At 35.5% G+C, this 21,170-nt stretch overlaps 1 protein-coding gene across 1 annotated transcript in view; it reads left to right on the top strand.

Moving 5' to 3' along the window:
* Nucleotides 1-21,170, top strand: part of LOC138180715 (UPF0489 protein C5orf22 homolog) — a 509,128-nt gene that overhangs the window by 77,078 nt on the left and 410,880 nt on the right. The window contains exon 2 of the mRNA XM_069114807.1: nt 10,735-10,861. Within this exon, the coding sequence (XP_068970908.1) occupies nt 10,826-10,861 (36 nt within the window). The 5' untranslated portion in view covers nt 10,735-10,825. The remainder of the gene's footprint in view (nt 1-10,734; nt 10,862-21,170) is intronic.

Here is a 21,170-nt window from a genome sequence, read left to right as displayed (position 1 = left end):
CTACATTAACTCACCACGCAATCCCATTTATTTTCAAATTAGCGACATACATATTATTTCCGAAACGAACTGTACACTTTCCCCAAATGTTAGCGTTCTTCGAAACAAATTATTATGTTAATCGTCCTTTACTAGATTTAGACCCAATTTGAATAATCTGAACTTTCTAATTCTCTGAATAAGCGTTCCTCGCCTAATATTAAATCAGAATGTTTTAAAATCCATATACGTAATTATACCAACTATCTGAAATATTATTATATCTGAACAATATTTAAATATTATATTCAAACAATGAACAACATTGTATGTCTCTTTCCACCAACGATACTTTCGTAATAAGACATTTTCTTTCTTAATTTTGTAATTAATTATATAATAAACAATTAACCATACAAATTTGATCGTAATCGACGATATGACATGTACTGTAGAAAATTAGATTTTCTTACAAGCCATTGAATCTTTCGCAGCAGAAAAATATTCTTAATACTAATTTACGATTACCGAGGTTTTCATCTAAAATTCTATATTTCCTTAATACTTTTTCCCCGACAGGATACAGTTATACAGTCGTTTTGTTAAAACTGTATCTCTTAAATTAACCTACACATTGATGCAGAAATTTAAGGATACCTGAAAATGATTCGATCTGAAGGATACCTGAAAATGATTCGATCACCATTTCTATATTATTTAAAATTATTTTAAAATATTACATATTATTTGAAATACTTGTACCTCACGTTTACACGGTGTAACGTGATTATTTCGCGTAGAACAGCGATTGGTGTGTCCTGTCGTTAAATGTCGTTAATGTGGAATTTAAAATGACATTTGGTATATATATTTCGGGCTGTTTAAAAAACGGGTCTTCGTGGCTGTTACGCAATTATATCTATATATTGCAAATTGCAGGATTAAACACTATGTTTATTCTCTTCAACGTCTCAGATTCCTTATCGTAAATTCGAAACTGCATTAGAGTCGATGACCCTGTTGCCATGAAATTCATACAATCTCTTGGCGAACGACAGACGAGATGGCTGAAAAATATATTTTTCGAGGAAGACCTGGAAAGGATGCCGGATAAATAGGCCGTCATTCACAAGACTAACGAAATTCTACGTTGTGTCGCCAGAGAAACCAGTTCGTTCGTACTTACATGCGTGGCTGATAGAGGCGCCCACATGCTTTTCTGCGATTTCGTGTGGGTGATCGTGCGTGCGAATCAGTTTCACTGCTTCACGCGTGAAATTTATTGCAAATCATCGTGCGCGCCGTTAGGATCGATTAGAATTTTTGCGTACGAGATATGCTTCGAAGCTCGAGAACTAAAACCTGAATTAAATTTTTTAAAGCGAATCTGGTTTCGTGAAATGAAATCGATTTCGAATTATCTCTAACTAAGGGGAAATGTGAGCTCTGTATATTTCTTTGTCTGTCTATTTTTCAGTTGTGAGAAATTTTATTAAAAAATGCTTTGATATACAGATATAATATAATTAATAAAATACTTGTAAATTCAATTAATTGCATTATAAAGAAATTTATTTCTATTTTTCTTCTATTATGTATGATTTAATGATATATTCCTGGTACTCTGAAGCACTTCTCGAAAAGAAGAGATAACCATAAATGGACAAGACTCTTTACATTTCTTTATGTGATATCATCTTCTCTATTTCATACCATTTCTAATTAAATAACGAAGATACTTCGATCTGTTACTTGTCGAACGCCCACATCCTATGAATATAGAACAACTTCCAAATTTTGACTTCGAGTAATTATGTTGGTAAAACCATCGCACTTTATCTCACTGTCGGTAGACGGGTTGACGTTCGTAGTGTTGACTCATGGAGACGATCTGTATACAGACCGACGTAAACGTCGTTCCTTCGTTTATTGTTAAATAAAAATTAAAGAAGATTTCTTACTCCAATATACAAAAATAATAATTACTAATTAATAATGGTGAATTTGGTACGAATGTGTCAATGTACAAGAAAGAAAAACACACGTAGATAGAAATGATATAGGTAAAACGGAAAAGAAGAGATATAACATTGTGACTGTTGGTTTTTTTTTACACAAGATATTCATTTCTGCGTATGATTCTCATGTTATTAGCAATTTTGCTGATTCTGCCTGCGATTCGTGTCGACGAAGTAGGCACAGTGGGACAGCCACGTCATCGTTTAGAAACGAACACCATTAATACCTATGGGCAGTTGTAGAACATTTTAACACGATACGTTCACGTTTGAATCTAATTAATTCCGAACATCAACCGTCCTAGCAATTAACGCATCCTGCTAATAACAGGGGACATTCTTAAACTTCGAAAGAAATTTTAAGAAAGTCCCATCAGCGCTTATAAAAATAGCTTGGAATAATAATTAGATAGTGGGGACGCCAATTATGCGGCGCTCGAAACAGTGTTCAACGTTACACACGTGACATATAGGAAATATTTTTTCTACGATTCTACGCCCATCTAACAAACGGGACACATGTTTCGTTGAACATTAGCATAAAATGATTTATGAATTTATCTTTAATACTTTCGTGTTTACGAGCGTCGTTAGAGCCATCCATCGTTTCATTATGTGCCACCAAGCCTCGGTTACGTAATCGGAAACACGATCCACGTTTCTAGGAATTTTATTTCAGTAAATTCATTGTAATATAATTGTAATGTATCAACGTCCGCGTGAGTTTACTTTTCAAACATTTTTATTCCTGATTTCTCTTCCGAACGTACCACTGAATGTCTCATTCTTATTCTATTCCATAACCAGCACCATTTTCACCTATCTAAATCTTGAAAACCTTACAGTCTTAATATGATTTCTTATATTGTTAGATTCTACCTTTAATATTTTATATAATAATAATAATATATATAATAAATATAATAGTCGTAATATGATTTCTTATATTGTTAGATTCTATCTTTAATATTTTATATCTATCTTTGTTATCTTATATAAGATATTGAATAACCGTTGACTTCTCGAGTGTTCGAAAGGTATTCAGAGTCAAAATATCTTGAGACTGAAGATTAGAGATTCTTCGATACTCTGAAGGTTTTAAGTATCAAATCACATGAAAAATTACTCGAACTTTCATTGTATCGTACAATTTTCAATTCGATGCCCATCGCTATGTATTTTTTCATTTTCACTTTCAATCTCCTCCAATTTTAAAAACTTTTGACACATTTTCCCTGGCAATGGGATTCCACTGCTGAAATTCAATCTACATATATCGAACTTTCTAGCAAGTGTTGCAAGTACGATTATAAGTAATTAATAGAACGAACGATGCATAAGTAGTTAATTCCTGAGCGATGACTCGTTTTTCTTTCGTGTAAGCTCGTAGGCCGATCCCTTAATTGCTTCTCGTAATAATATTTCACTGTCTAGTTTTCCTGTCTTTAGGTTCTATAACCGCGGTGTAATTAAATGCACGAGCGGCTATCATTCGTGACACCTGCTCCAGCTGAATTTTATATTTTCTTATTCAACCTGTATGGTATTATTAAATTATTAAATTATATTATATATGTATATCGTCGTCAACCATCAAGCGGGTGAAGCCTCGAGTTTTTTTTACCTGGTTGTTGTGGTTACACGGCTAGTTTGTACTTTGTATTTACTGTACAACTATCTTCGTATATATGAAGGATATGAGTGAAGTAGTTTTTGAAGGCGAGTTTTTAGTGAATTAATGGTAGTAATAAATGGGACAGCCTACATAATTGGTAATTTTTTGTGAAGTTTTTTATGCTAAGATGTTAATTCGTTACTAATTTTAATGATGTAGCGAAATATTTGATTGTGCAGTAAAGTTCAGCAACTTTCAAACAAGATACTTCGACGCAAAGTCCTACATCAATTTGTTTCAGTGATATTTAATTTAATAATAATTTAAACTAATACTTCAAAAATATTAAATAGACAGATACGTAACTTAGAAATCACATAATGTCAAAATTAATTAGTTACAGGATCAATATCAATTTTTATTATTCATTTTAATATGACATATTTGTTACTTCTCGAAACTATTATAATAGCGATGTTCTGGTGATTTTTAGTTTATAATTATACGCTTCACTTGTCCAAAATTATTTTGAAATTATACAGACATTTCCAAGAGAAAGAATTTAATGTTTACACTAAATGGAACACACTGTACACACACTGCATTGCGAAACACCGTATCTATTTTAGTAGCATTAGTAAATAAAGCATGGACCGTACCCATTTTAGTATCATTACGCACACGGCCTGTTTCACAATATTGCAACGTCTAACCTTTTATCTCGGCAAATAAATTACAGATTTGTGGTCATTTGTATCGTACGCTCTTGTCTGCGTTCTAGTTATCATTATTACTATTGCTATCGTAGGAGTAGGAGTTCTTTAACCCGGCAACTTGATTGAAATATTTAATAAATAAGGACTGGAGGAACTGTGTACGCTATCCGAACTGGCTGAACGATGGCATATAATGGACGTGCATGCTCGCCAGTGTACGATAACATCAGTGTCTTCGAGTTCATAAGAGACTATCATAACGGAGGATTTTTAAGATGAACAGCTAACAATAAAACCATATATCGGATATATCTCACTAACAATTGCAATGTCAGTATGTAATATTTTATATTTTTCATAACGCAATTTTTCTCTATAATCCCATATATAATTCCTTTTCACTCTTTCATATTTTGAAAAGATGGATATTTGAAACAATTTGCTCTTTATCATTTGTAAAAATTCTATTTTTTATTAGATTACGATTAGAGAGATTTCCATTCGAGTTTTATTCAAGTGCATACTGTTCATTGATCGAATATCCTCAAATTACACTCTGTCTGTCATTATACCCTATCACTGCATCGCGGATAACGCTCGGGAGTTTGAATTATAAATTACCGAATTTTGCAGTACCTATTCTTCACCTTAATTTACGTTATATCGTATATTTTACGTACTCCATATAGCTAGTGTCTACGACATCCATTACGTAAGATATTAAAATAGAAAAATGAAAATTAAATACCTTAAAATTAACCGATCTAATAGATTAACTGAAATCTAAATCAAATTGTCGCGGTCTAATTGAAATCTAATTTGACAATAGCAAAATTGATGATAGGAGAAACTACCAGAACAAACGTTTCATTAAAAAATGAAACAGTATGAAACAATCCATTCTATACATATTTATCAAGGATAAATGTCAACTAATCTATCGGATAAAAATATTTAACAAATACTTTTCGCACAATGGTCTTCGTTAAGAGATGATCAAACACGCGGTGGCGAGGTGATGATTCATGGAAACGCAACGAATAAATTAATGAGCCATCGAGGTGCGATCGTTAGTGGCATTCGCGTTGCGTTTTCCTCGGTCGCGATGCTCGTTTGTAAATTACTCTCGCAGAATATAAATGTTTACGGCAGACTGAGAAATATGTTGAGAGTTAAGAGGTGTTTATTAGATGCTTCATCGTGGGAGGCGATTCTTATTTAAATCGAAATTACATTTAACTAATAAGCCGACCTTTAACAGACAAAAAGGCAGGGAAAAGGGCGAGAAAAAGAAAGAAAACTATTATTCGTTTATGCGACGATAATTTTCAATCGATAAAACTAATTTCACTAGCGTGCTGGAGAATCGCAAAGACTTCGAAAAATGGTTATTCACTCGGTTTCGTTCTCCAGACGCATTTTACGATCGGTATATTCCTCTTATAATTAATTCTCGACTTTTTTAATTAATGGCCATGTAAAAATCTCGATTTCAATTTTACCTTTCTTGTTATTTAATTATAGATTCATCGATGCTATAAAATCGATCGAATAACAGGATAACCGGACGAATTTCAATTACGAACATTGAAAATTATAGGCGTTGAAGTCGTTACGCGGAAAGATTGAATTTAATGAACGGTCCAAGAATCCTCCGAATAATTATATACCATTTAATCAAATTCTTCCTTATGTGCTGAAATTTTTCTTCGAACCTCGTTACTCCCTTGCTCATGCAACTTTTTCTATACGGTACTTCCATTAAATTCTTGAATCTTTACATTTTCGAATATTTTCGAGATTTTAAATTATTAAATATCTAAGCTTCTTGATTCTTAAATCTTCGAACACTTTGCGCGTGTAAATTCCACAATCGATTAGTATAATTCTTCGTGTAATTTCAATTACTTTCAGAAAATTTGAAAAGCAGCCTTGCTTATCGTTACCTTCTCCATTTTCTTCTTTCTTAACTCGTTGAACGAGAAGGACGTGTTAATTTATTCATTCATATAGTACGTATAGTAGTTTCTTTATTTAAAAATTCTCGATCCTTTTACGTTGTTTCATTTCTCTTCAGAATAATTTCTGCGAGGATTCAAGCCAACCCAATTGAAATTTATTTCTCTGTATTAACTTCTAGTTTCACGCTTATAACAATTTTCTACTTAGGAAATAATCTTATTAAAACATGTCAAATCTGTCACATTTTTCCAATAACCTCGACTGAGTTGTATCTTTCTAACGTTAAAAAATATCTCAAGCTTAAACGAATCGCGAGAAACTTTCTATTGGTATGCGTGAACTCTCGCCTCGATTTCCTATCAGGCATCTTAAAACGTTACGAGTCCCTTTCGTTTGCTAAAACGAGAATAAGATTAAAACATGCTAATTTTAAGATGTGATGAGAAGTTAAAATTAGCATGTTTTAATCTTATTCTCGTTTTAGCAAATGAAAGGGACTTGTAACGTTTCAACTTCTCATTGAAATAACTAAATGTCGTATTAATCATCCGTGTCTCGCGTAAAATAAAATAAAAGTCCTACAAAGAAAATGATCAAAATCAACAGAACCTGATCTTATCTAGTATAAGCAACAATTAATTTTAAGAAAAAAAAAAAAAAAAAAAAAAGAAAAGAAAAAGAATACGGTATCGTTAAGAAAATTTGTAAACCGTCCGTAGGTCTTGGTATTTAAAACGAATGTGATTTCACCGAGAGCCACGTGGGCGATTGATCGATTCGAGGATCGAAGAGATCTATTGGTTACGTGGCCACGCGAAAGGCCACCGGTGAATTGCTTCGTATAAATTGTTAATTATACGGAACCGCGGCGGCTTGTAAAGATCGCGTGGGAGCATTTTGTGGCTGGACCGGTTTTGGGCGATGGTAATTAATTTTCACACTCCGTTTCTAATTGAAAAGGATCCAAAGCCCCTACCTAGGAGACGGGAGCGTTTGTTTGCTGGAAGCGTAACTCCGTAGTCGATAATTGAAAACGGGTGATCATGTTTTAAAAAGGCTGCAAGCGAAAGTGCGCGCTGCGTTTTCGTTTATTATCGTTACATTTGTTGATTTATCGTTTTAGCGGTCAATTTCCAACGACTTAACGACCCTATCTCGTTTGTTAATGCTGTTCGATTTGTGAACGTTTGTTAATAGCCGTAAATTTTCCAATGGGAGCGCATTAAGAAACATACTTGAAGGGTTATTTAGTTAGCGGAGTTAGTGAATGCGATTTGATCTTTACGGTACACAAGTAGTTTAGTGAGCTACCATTTGAATACTGATTTATGTGTAAATTTGTTTAATTCTGAGAAAATTATTATTTGTATAGTTGGAAGTTTTTCAACGATGAATTAATATGTTTTATGAGAGATGGAATTTATTTTAACAAAGAGTCCGTATACAATATAATTTAAACGATACTGCTATAAAGATACTATACGTTCCGTTTTATGTTTTCGTTTCTTATTATTTCTAACTGTAATTCGTTTCTATTTGATACATTTATATTACTAATGTCATCGTTTACCTTCTGATGTATTTCAAATCGTTAAATGATCGTTTTATCGTTTCTGAAGGTCTGCGAGAACGTGATTGAAAGATAAGATCAAATTATTAATAAAATTCTAACATAATCGTGTCAAAATAATTTTTTCATTTAGCCTACTAAAACTCACGAACGATTCATACAGCTTATTGGATTAAATCAATGCCATAAATTCGTGAAAGAAATTTTGCTTAATCCATTATTGCTCTCAATCTTCCTGCTAAATGTAATGTTCCATTACCCCCAAGAAGGTTAATTACGAAAAAATATACTGGCACGTTCCATTGCTTTCCAACGAATTGTTTCCTTTCTATCTGCTTCTGTACATTTCATCTGTACCGTATGAAACATTCGTAGTGATATAAAAGTGCCTAATGTATGTAACGTAAGTAATTAATATACAGATACTATAATAAATACAACAATGCGCGAATATTTTTTATATCCATCGAATATCATAAAATTTCCGCAGATGATGTTGAAATTTCTGTACGACCATCAACGCCACTAACATTCCATACGTAATCAATCTTCCGGTATTAAGTCATCGCGAGCAACAACGAGCATAACGCGAGATGAATCTCGACAAAACATCCTATTTACGAGGCCATAACCAATAAAGTATGCTGCAGGGGTCACGGGCAGCTGTAATAAATATGTTCACGCAGCGTCTTGTTCGAGTGGCGGAAAGGGGATAGAGCAGGCGAGAAATATCGAGCAGAGGCTCGAGTGGCTCGGAGAGATCGCGTGGCCAGGCAACATCAATTTCGAGGGTGATTCTCGCCGCTGTCGGAAGAGCCTCGAAAATTTCGAATGGCCGCGTAATCGAGGAACCTCCTGGTGCACGATGCTGAACGGAGGAGGATACTTGCAGTCCTTCCTTCTTCGCCTCCCTTTCGCTCCACACTTTACCTTCCTTTCTCTTTTTTCCTTGTTTCTCGCGATAATGATACCACGCGTTCCTCCTTGGCAATAATATCGATGCTCTCGTGTATATACCTTCGCAAGAATGTTGTTGCGGTTTTGCGAAAGAAAGGGCAAGAAGCATGGTTTTTTATGTAACGAAGGCTCCTACAAGAACTATAGTTAAGAATGTGGTTTCGACCAGCTTGATTCTTTTTGTCTTCACATCTATTGCAAGTCGTATATTTCTACTCGCAATGTCTCATTTGAACCTCTAAGAAGCGAAAGATCAACAACCTCGCTTCATATAAAGTTGTTCGTTTCACATCATTCAGGTACATCGTTGGTGTCTAACATCTGATAGAAGAAAACCTATTTTTGTAAATTTATTTACCGTAAGGAAGAAGCATAAGTAATTGTAAATTCCAAAGAAGGTATTGAAAAGTAATCTTTACGATTGTCGTTGTTCTATGTAGTTTAATTAATCGAGTAGATCGACATGATTTCTGCGTAACTTGATCAATCCCTCTAACGATATATCGTGTATGACGTATAAAAGATATACGTTGCTATTATCATAGATATGGATTCTTCGTCTTTGTTTCGCTGGAGATGAGGCTAAGAAAAGTACCGGAAAATAAGTGTTAATTTAGAAATTCAACATCCATTGTGAAACATTATAGCGATAATTTTTAGTAATTGAAATTAAAATGTGATTTTGACTGTACTTTACGGGCTTTCTGAATAATTGTACAATGGTATATGTAATTGTACTTATGCTCTATTTGCACTTATGGTCTAGAGAAAGACGGTCTAGAGAAGACGTTGTTAAATTGGATTGGTTGTGCCGTTCCTTATATACGAGCTCTTTACTATTTAGAGTTAAAACTGTTAGAGGATTTCACGTGTAAGTCGCATTGCTATAGAAATTTCGACTAAAGATATACATACAGACCTAATGGCACTTTTATCCTAGCTGTCCCTAGCTGTCTCTATTTTCTGAAATATAGTGGTATGCACTACTATAGTAATATAGTATTCAAACTATAGTAGTTACGATCTATAAAAATATATTTTGTATTTTAAGTTAGTTGAAGATTAAAATATTGTATATATATACATATCATTGGTAAATTTGTTTGTATCAATTCTTCAATGACGTAGTGAGCGTAGCTTCTATTGGGTTGGCATCTAAGTGATTGCGGATTTTGTCAGTACCACCTAATGACAAAATCCGCAATCACTTAGTTGCCAGCCCAATACTTCTGCTAGTTATTAATTCGTCATTAATTCGTACATTTGGATAAAATTCATATACCATTATCACAAATCCGTTAAAATGTTGGAATATTTCCTAATAAATTACTAATTATGTTAGGTAATGTATAACATTACCTCGAAATACTACTAAATTCAACTAAAACTTTCATTTCGACTGTTTTCTATTATATAATAGCAGTTAAAAATATAGGTTTTATATTGTGAAATATTACAAGCAAAGAACAGCTTCCAAATTTTTACTCCCAATTACGACTATTTTTTCAAGAATTTCGCGTAAAAGCTTTCCGTATTTATATGCTCGTAAATTATCGACGCTCTTAGTTATCACCTAACCACCGTAAATTATCGACAGATTCCTCGTGTTTACAACTTCCATAACTCTTTCAAATTTTTTACAATAACAGCCAATCCTTTCGAGTCATTCTAACAGTAACTTTTACATGAAACAATAAAGAACGTATTTCGTTATTCCAATAGCGTCCCATTAATAAACCTCGCAAGAAGCAAACTCGCTCGACCGCTTACATAACGCTAATTACGTTATCCAACGTACGTACATACGTTCGGGGTTGTACGTAGAGAAGCGTTTAGCCTAGTCCATAGCGGTTTCGCCATCGACGGATGCAACTTGACGCATTCCTGTTCATTATCTAATTTGCCGATCGTTTACAGGCTCACGTGCCCCGAGCCCTATTTCGTCAGCGAGGGTCTCTACGCTGCTCTCGAGGAGTTGGAAAACACGCGCGAGGTTACCCTACACGTGATGACCATCGGCAGCTTCATCGAGGATCCGGCGAAGGTAAGTCGTCCATCGTTACGTAAACGTTTTCTTTTTGCTTCGAACGAGTAACAATCGCGTCCATCGTGCTGGATTCGCGATGGATCGTTCTATTCTTTACGCGTGTTCGCGTTACCAAATCGAACGATGCCTTTGGAATGATAACGATGAAAGAGGTTGCGTTCTCGAAGTTGGTTCGTCGTGAGGTTTGCATTCCGTGAAATTTCATACAAGGTTGCAGATGTAGAGGATTTTGTAATTCGTGCCAACAACGAAATGCGCGAACTTTTTCGTGAGTTCATTGGAATATGATGTATATCTAAATCTTAGAGATAAAGTATGGTATTGAAACTATATAAAAATTCAGAACTGAAATAAAAGTTGGTGACAATCGAACAGTCTACCCGAGAATATCCTAATATTCTTTGATTAAAACCTCAAAGATGAGACTCAGTGACGGAAATTTTGATTGTTATCCTATCTTTTTGGATCGTATTACCAACTAAAGTTCCGTAGAATACCGTATCTTGTGGCTACATCTATATTATACAGTAGTTGGATTTCTACTTCCTCCAGATATCAGAAAGTAGAAAAACTGGAAGAATTAGATTTATTTAGAGAATCGATGAAAATAGAAGATAGGAAGTCGATCAATGTAGATATACGTATTTTTCCATAAGTACGCTCGTTGATTCTCACAAGTCACCCCCGTGCAATTACTTCAAACAATTTCTCCAACTATTAATCTTTACTTTCAATTAGTCGTCATCATCCTACCAAGCAACCTGCGTAATAACTCTAAAAAGTTTGAATCGAAAACAAAAAACGAACAACGCTGTAATCAGAGGATCTTTCGAAATCAAAGAAGATACGTACTCGAGAAACCTTTGCTGATGTCTGGTTCTCTTTCTGGCGGTCGGTGCGCGGCGCAATAGAAGCCAGATACTCGAATAAATAAAAACACGGCTAATTGCAAACGCGGCGAATGCCGGCTCATCCGTCGACCCGTCGTTATCTGACGTGAACACCGATTAAAATTACGTACGACTGTGCAGAGAACCGTACGTCGGTCTCGCGCGCTGCCTGCTCTATCTCCCTCGGCCCTCTTCTCGGGTCGCTAATTAAATGCAACGGCTAATTAGATAACTGATAAAAGGTTATGGCGGTCCGCGAGCCGCACTATGTACTTTTGGCCCCACTTACGTACTCTCTCTAGCCTCGATCTTGTCATTCTTTCTTTCTATCTTACTCTTTTATTTCATTCTCTTATTCGCTTTAGATAGTCGCTTCTTTTTATATTATTCTTCTGCCTGTTAGATACGTTATCTTGTACTTTCACTTCTTATTCCACTTGGTCAAAGTTGTTTATTTTGTACCTTTCTTCCCTTTGTTCTGCCACTTCTGCTTCTTCCTCCGCTTCGTCTTCTTCCTCGTCCACTTCTCCTCAGGCCCTTCACTTCGAGTTCCTGTATTCTTACTTCTTTTAATTCCTTCACCGTGCATGTTAAGTTGTTGCTTTTGTTTCGTTCCCTCCTCTTAGCTGTTGCATCGGTCGCTTTTTGCCGTGCTTTCGCTTTCTTCTTTCACCTCCGCGTATTTTTACGCCGGGTTTTGCTCGTTCGTTTTTCACATTCTGCGGTCTTTCCATGTTTTTTCTTTCCTTCCCTGTGGCTCCTTGCCCTCTCCACGCGTTTCGTTCCCGTCTGCAGCTCTCCTTTTTCTCTTATGCTTAATCGCGTAATGGACGCAAGAAGTCAACTATTAGGTTTCAGGAGTATTTCATTATTTTTTAATAATTTCCGCACGAATAATTTCGAATACAACGTTTGTTAGAAATTACGACTGCCGGTAATTTTCCAATTGGAAGCTACAAATGATTTTATGTGTTTGCATAAATATATATTCCATATTTAAATTGTGAAAATCCTTTTTTGGTTGTTTCATATTCCTTTTCTATCGTTCCTGATCGTTTCTGGCTACTTCGCATGTTCTTTGTAATCCCCTTCTCAGAGAGAAGTCTGCCTTCTTGTATTTGTTTCCTCTTTTATTTCTGTAATTCCTTCTATCCGTTTGTTTTTCTATATTTTTATTATCTCTGTGATCAATCTTGTGCGCTCTTCCTACGATCCGATTCGCGTTCTCTTAATGAATTTTTTCTTGTTATTTGCTTTTGCAATTGAACCGTCCATTTCCTTCTCTTGTACTTCTCTTGTACTTCTCTTGCTGACAGAAATAGATTCGCTAATTTACTTTTCCTTCCCCCAATTTACGGTTGCTCTTTGTATCTTTACATTTTTATTGCACTCGCCTTTTGCTACCAGTTTGTCTTCTTCTTGCGATTTTATTTTGCAACTTTTTACGTAGTATTTCTCTTTTATGTTCCCTATCCCCATTTTCTCTTCGATCTTTCTGTTTCTCCCTTTTCTACAGAATTTTTCTTTCTCTTCAAAGATAGAACTTTTTCAGTTTCCTTTCTTTAGCGATGTTACTTCTCGTTCTTTGTTCTATCATTCCTTTATTTTCCTCTTTAGTTTCTCTTTTTTACAATTATACACTATCATATTCAATTCAGAAATTCAAATAGCTAAAGGATTTCAGTGTAAAAAGATTGAATGCCAGTTTCTAATTAAAATGGATGTAAATCTCATGCGAAATATAAAGAAAGAAGTCACAAACGCTGGAATAATTTATTTTAGCTCGTAGCGCTATTCCGAAATAAAGCTACAATTGTAGACGCCAACTACATTACGATCGATGACAAGGATTTTATTAAAAATCTCGGTAATTTATTTACAAAGCGAACGAACTCCCGATTTCAATGATCTTGAAATATATTATCAAGATCAACATTCTGATCAATTTTTTCCTATAGGTATCACCCAGCTGTAGTTTCTGACATATGTAAAGGCTTCTGGTTCGACGACAGTATGATTTTGATAATCGAATAGTCGCTTTTTTCAATGTCATAGTTCAAGTGTTTCCAATTTTGAATAACGCTGAGATAACATAAAACTTAATACGAATCGTGTCTGTCTTATTGTGTAACACCTTAAATTATCTCACAGTAGCACGAGGTAGCCAAATAATTTTCTCATTCGAACTTATCCCATTGATTTTTCTTTCCTATACGAAATGTAGAAAATGTTGAAAATGATTATCGAAAATAAGTTAGGTCGAACTACGCGAAAATACGGACACCGTGAGGCGTCTGTCTACTTCAGAACGAAGTGTGACCGTGACGTAGATTGAACTGAAGATTTTTGCGAATATCTCGAAGAGCAAAACCAAGCGACGTTAACACGAACAGAGAAAAATTGTACAGAATGTTAGCACCGAGAACATATTTTAAGATCATTGAGATCGGTGAGGTCGTCGCTCTATAAATAATTACTAAAATCTCCTTTTATGCTACCTATGTCATCTATCAGTTTTCTTAATTACTTCAGTTTTGTGTCTTCCGCACAATCGACTTTATTCATCCACATCTTTCACCAAGTTTCTCTACTCCCTGCAACGTCTACTTCAGCGTCTCTTGCTCTTCTTCTTCTTCTTCGAGTCTTCAATTCAATTCTTTCTTTTCTCTCTCTTTTTCACCTCTTTGCTTGAACTAGCTACTCGCGTTCATTCCGCTTCGAAATTCGAAACTCGGCTCGAATTCCAGCGTCGATGAGGTATCCGCGACCTTGAGGCTTTACAGGCTTCGCTTTGGATAGCAACGTAGGAAGGGCAGCTAAGTGGAAATCTAATTAATGCGTTTTTACCAGGAACGAAGTACTACGTGGAGCATCGTTCCGGGAACTCGGCATATGTGCTTTAGGTGACAGAACATAGTCACGTTATCGTTAATCTCGTGCTGTATAACAGGGGCTGACAGGGCAACGATCCTACCTCGCGGTGGTTCCCTGGCAAACATTCGATGACACGTGCTGTTGCATCGTAATTGTGTTATACTTGTGCTCGATTGAGAGAAATTTATGCTAGTCGATCGATAAAACTGTAGTTTCTGGATAATAGAATTGGAAATTAGGCGCGTATCTTTGGGGAGAATCGACTGATGGCTGGTGAATGTGAAGTTTTAAAGTTAATGTTAACATGTTGATCGTCATGTGAATTTTATACATTTTATCTGGAGGGTTACAGTAGATTGAAATATACCGTAACATTTAATTTTTCCAAAATATTATACCGTATTTGCATATGTTTCTTGTGGCAACGTCATCTATATCATCGTTGAACATTTTTTAGTTAATAAAATTTATCTTATTTTAATCGTTCTAACGAGTTTAGCGAACTCGGATTGCCGATGATTACCGTGGCAGTCAACTTGCTAACCTAACTAATGGTGACTTGTGAATATTTCAAGCGTAATGATATATTTATCCAAGGATATTCTTGGTTATTAATTATACGTTAAACTGCTTAATAGGTTAAGTCCATTCCGCCGTAACTGTTATTCGCTTTTGAAATGTTTATTACAGTGAAGTACATTTCCATATCTACGCCATTTAGAATGTACTTTTACATCGGTTAAGATGATGTATTTTTCATTCGAGTTTCATTTTTTCTCATTCATTTTATCTGAACAAATTAGAGTTTCAGAATGTACAATATTTTCTGAGACACACAATGGGAATGGCTTATGATTCATTGACGCGAATTGTTTTAAACTTACTATTCATCTATAAGCAGCTTATGCTGGGTGTGTTTATATCTTTATTGATACAATAAGACAGTACTGTGTGAACTTTCATTGCGTAAAGGTTTCACTATTTCAATACCTTGTTATCTTAACATTTCAATGTGCAAATGTTTCCACTTGGACACCATTGTACTTCCACTGGAATTAAAAATGGAAAAATTTCAATTTCATCCGAGCGCACGATATACGATATTATGATAGCGTAAGGAATTAAATATGTATTGAATATCGTATGAATATTATACTTGTGTAATAGAATGTTTATTATATATAATTCATGTAATATACATATTAATCAAATGTTATTTTGAAATAGCGTGTAGTAATAACGAAATAATAAACAAGTCATTAAGGTGCATACATCGGACAAGTACCTACAAAACGTTTCATCATAATTTATCTTTTATACCAACCCTTTTTCAAACGTGCGGGATGAATCGAATTTTTATCAGACTATGCACATTATGAGCCTTGATACGTAATTGGCATTTATGTGGCCCGTAAATAACACCGGCTCGTACTCGCAATGATTGCGGGAGCACGGTTAAAGATCAGGAATCATCGTTCATGAAGCAATAACGTATCGCTGGAGAAGCCGCGTTGCAATAAAATATTGTCTCTAATTCACGCTCGTATGAATCGATCTGCCAATCATCGCAACATTCGTATTAAAAACTAAAGGCGTCCTTTCATGAGCGACGACACACTGCGGCGAAATTAATGGAACTATAAAAACTATTATGCATGGACAAGCGAGCAGCAATTACCATTGGCATTTCAAAATACTTGACCGAAATATTAGTTGGCGTTGAGACGCGATTGGCGATCCAATATGAGACTCGAGCGACGAGTAACTTTAAACACTGGTAGCACTCTTTGAACTGCATTTCTTTCTTTTTCTTTCAATGGTCTTAAGTGATTTAGCGAATAGCTACTTATTTCTAATTTCACTTCGTAAGAAGAGCATTCTCTGGATTGTTCTTCTAAACGATTTCGATGATTTAGTGGAAAGATATTTATTTCTAATTTTATTTTACGATCACTGTGGAAGATAATATAAGGATAGTACTCTGTGGTTATTTTTATTGAATTAAATAATTAAAAGAATTGTGAACTTCCATTAGTGATTTTTATCGAGTTGTTAGTATTTCCAATTCAATGGCTGATAGGTTAATAACTGACCTAACGTTTAATAATCGAACTTTGTTAGCGTATTTTATAGATATTATTAAACGAAAAATGCAACATAAACATAGGTGATTTGAAACTTTATTAAAAAGTTATAATATCTTAAACTATCAAACACGGTAATGGTCTTGCGGTTACTATGTTATAAGATAAGAATACAAACCAGTTTACAGCCAATATAATCGTTGAAGTCCTTATTTACTTTGGGTCGCTTGGCTCGATTAAGTAACTATGTTAATTAATGGCTAGTTAGACGTTAATTACAGTTGTAAGCAACCTTCTTATGAAGCAATATTTTGCAAAAATACATAGTAGATAACATAGCATACAGTATATGGTAGAAAAAATATGGTAGTAAATATACAGTATATGGTAGAAGTCGCATAAATCGACTGTCAGAGATACTATGAATTTTTCGAAACTAATAATTATTATTTGATTTCCCATTGTAATTCTTAGACCACCTTAGAGAATTTATCTCTCTCTCTCTCTTTTTCTCTATTTCTCTATCTCTCTGTACAAAATATTTTTTACAGAGTTTATATGCATTTTTCGAACAATTTAATAATCGTCTTTTGAGGGTTGCTCGTAATTTATCGACCGGCGTAACAAATTTATTGAACCGATTGCTTCCAATTTCTCAAAATATGAAATTAATATCCGTACTGTTTTTGAAAAAAAATGACACTCGATGAATATTCGTCGGTCGCGACGATCTTTTCCGTGAAAGTACCTTTCCCTGTTTGCCCGTGTCGCGATTAACGAGTCGAGAAACTGGTTCGCATCCCGTTTCGCACGCCTCATTACCTAGCCGAGGGGTTCTACTATTTTATTTATGCGTCTATAGCCGACGATAGTTATTATAATTGCTTGTCGCTTCCACGTGATTTATGAGTGCGCTGCTAAACGCTGCCTCTTTAACGGCTAATCCTGTTCGTAATGGCTACCGTAGCCAGGTTACACAGAAACTCTCCTCTCGACGAATCTCACCCCGGAGTAATGACAGAATTCGTGGAAAATTGAACGCATTTTTCAGTCACGAGCCATTTCCTACGGTTATTTCAGTATTTTCTCTCGACGCTTGTTGTTTGCACATCTTTTTCTCTTTCATTTTCTTTTCTCCGTTTTTAAGGACGTGTGTCATCCTTTATAAGTTATGGTCGCATGTATATAATCAGGTGGACCTTGGATTAGCAGCAATCGTAATGTTATGTACGCGTTGATAAATCATTGTTGATAAATCATTTTGAAACATATCCTTTGTATGAATTATCTTAAAGTTAGTCGTGATATTTGTCTTTTCACGATTGTTGTGTTAGTTTGATATTTGTCTTTTCACGATTGTTGTGTTAGTGTGATATTTGTCTTTTCACGATTGAGCGTTAAAATTGCGTAGCAACGAAGTTGGAAAATTAATAAACCGTCGAGTTGATCAGTTTGGATTTCGAGAGACTCGCACGTCGTTCCACTTTTGTTCTCGCCATTTTTTACCACATATGAAATGATCGCCCACATTCCTCGCTTACTTACTTGGTGTACGTATCATCCTTGTTACGTAGTCGAATTCGAATCGTATACAACGAACGTGTTAACGCTCGACTGAAGCAATTAATCGTCGAACACTGTGCGTTGGATAATTATCGATAGACTTGCACTTATGTCGATTATAATTTACGTGTGCTGAGGTTGATGAGCGTAATATCTACTGAAAAGCAATATATCAATGTACAATGTAGCTGTTATGCAATGAAATAGAAGAGAAGATCTTTCCAATCTACCAATATAGTCATCTGCACAATAAAACGAATAAATCCACTGAGAAGAGATTTGGTGAAGCGCTCGAGTATTAGCTTATTATGTATCTGAAAAAATGATACTTGAAGTTCAGTTCAGTACCAGTTCATTATTTTATATAGAGACTATAGCAAGGAAAAACTGGAAATAGCTTAGAAGAATCGAGGTTCAGGAAGTACTTGGTTCGGAGGAAAATAACCAGCGTTATATTTTTCAAGTGGAAGATTAAAAGAAATATTCTCGTTCTAGAAAGAACGTTGTGTTTGCTAGGAAAAATGATGAAAGTTCACACCCTTGCGTATTAAAACAAAAAGTGCACAAACTAGAAACTAACACCAGCTAGAGGCTAACGCTAGAAAATCCAGATTATAAAGACAAATTTTACTTTCACAAAATTTACGAACAGCCTTTCCAAAAGCAAAGAATACAAAGAAATTTACGTAGTTTGTTTGAAAAAAAAAAAGATTTACTTTCTACGGCTACGATCATTCTCACGTATTCCGTAACATCAGAGAAACTTCGTTTCCCCATACGCTTCTTAAGAACGAAACAATTACAATGATCGCACTATCGTATTAACAAGTAGAGATAAAATAGCTGAAGCAATTCAAAACTAATTAAGGATAAAACGAAGCAGCGAGATTACAATTCGTTTATAGTAATAAAGACATTGGCTTAGCTACCACTTCCACGGTGGAAAACACGATCCTCCACGGCGAAACAAGCTACCAATGCATCAAAATGGCATAACTTGCGAAAGGTTAACCGGCTAAACACGCATCAACTCTGTATCAAAGCGCGACGGCCTTCCAACAAGCGGCCACTACCGATCGCGCGCCGCTAAATCCCAGTAATGTTATAATTACACCACTGATGCGGTGTTCGTGAGATATACGCGACGCATAGTCGCATATAAATATATATATATATATATGTATATATAGATATATATATATATACACAACAGTAGTATATAATATAGAAGACTTGAGGCGGTTAAAATAAGGGAAAACCGGTTTCTCTTCGCGCTTCAACCGCGAAACGTCCGTTAACGCTGATGACGTGGAAAACAGACGTACCACTGCACGCGGATTACAGTAAATTGCGGCAGGTGTTTGTAATACTTGGCCGATTCAAAGGCAGCAAAACACGTCGTCGATGATACGAGCCGAGGAAACCAGATAGACTCAAGGAAGATGGGCCGCCATCGTTGGCTAATGCGGCAACAAAGACGCGGTTGCAGCGCCTCTGAAATTACCCTGCCGCAACCGTGTTAATTGAATTTTATTTTACTCTTCGGTTGGATAGGTTCGACGATCTTCGCTGTTTACCATCGCCGCGCCAGGGACGTTCAATCTGCGATCGATGGCATATTTACGAACTTTGATGGCCCAGGTGTCGGCTATTCGGCATAAATATCTCGCTAACGGCCGGATGGAATTTCTGAAACATCGCGCGAAATCACCTCGCGATCGTCGACGCGTTCTTAACGTTGGATACCTTTTTTCGTTGAAGGAGAAGTTATACAAGGTCTTCCATAAGTCCCGGGACGGACAATTACCTGAAAAACAATGTATTTTTGACAAAAATGTTTGAGACGAAAGTTTTAAGGTCTTGAAAGTTCTACCGAATGGTCATATTCGTCTGACCGTGAATGGTAGGATCAAACTCAGGTCCAGGTTAACGTGATTTTCGTTAATGATACAGCCTACTTTCTATCATGTACAGTTAAAGCTAACGACTGGAGATCTTTTCAAAAGATCTTACTACAATAAATGTAGTCGATAATTTTGTATGTAGCGTTGAAGGGATCGTCAAACAGTCGATAGACATCAGATTGAACGTCTCATTAATTAAGCACCACTCAACCAAACACATACAAAGCACAACGATACAGACTCATGCATACATACAAAGAGGTGTAAAATACGCAACGTCCGCGCGATACATCCTGCATAATGCTAATGCCGACGTCACTACCTCTTTCGATGCTTATAACTCAGATAATTTTTATCTAGAGAAAGTCATCAACCAGTGTTTTGGAAGATCTCGCCGCCTGCTCTAACATCGTGTGACAAAAAATAGGGTATACCATTAAAAAAATCATGTTAACCTCGACGTGGGCGTGATCCTTGGCTCAAACTCAAACGGATATGACCATGCAACACAACTTTTAAGGTTTGAAAACTGTCGTCTGAAACATTTTCTTTTTTCAAAAATGCTTTTGTTTTTGGGATATTTAACCGTTACAGGACTTTTGGAGGATCCTGTATAGTGGCGTTCATTTCGCCGTGAACAGAAAGTGATGGAAACGATCTATGATTTTTGTTGCGCCGAGTTAAAATGAAAATGAGTTTTGTGAGGTAAAGCCACGTTGAAGTTGGTATTTCATACGCATCTTGACTTGTTTGTTCCTTTATTTGTAACAATATGATAGAAAAGAATCTTGCGTTGAGAGAGTGTTGGATAGCCTTAAAAGTGGAAGAAATGCTGATAGAGATTGAAAATATTTATAATCTTTCTTGCATAAGGTGAAATACCTTCTTCGCTTATGATAAGAAGTAAATGAAATTCCTTATGTAGAAATGAAATGCTATTTATTACCCATCGACCTGTTACGTTACAAGTAGAATGCATTTACTGTCGATG

This window comes from Bombus flavifrons, chromosome 1 (genome assembly GCF_040668555.2).
Source record: "Bombus flavifrons isolate JBK064 chromosome 1, iyBomFlav1_principal, whole genome shotgun sequence".
In the NCBI taxonomy this organism is placed as follows: Eukaryota; Metazoa; Arthropoda; class Insecta; order Hymenoptera; family Apidae; genus Bombus; species Bombus flavifrons.
The sequence above is the reverse complement of the archived record's forward strand: the minus strand, read 5'-3'. Positions and strand labels throughout refer to the sequence as shown.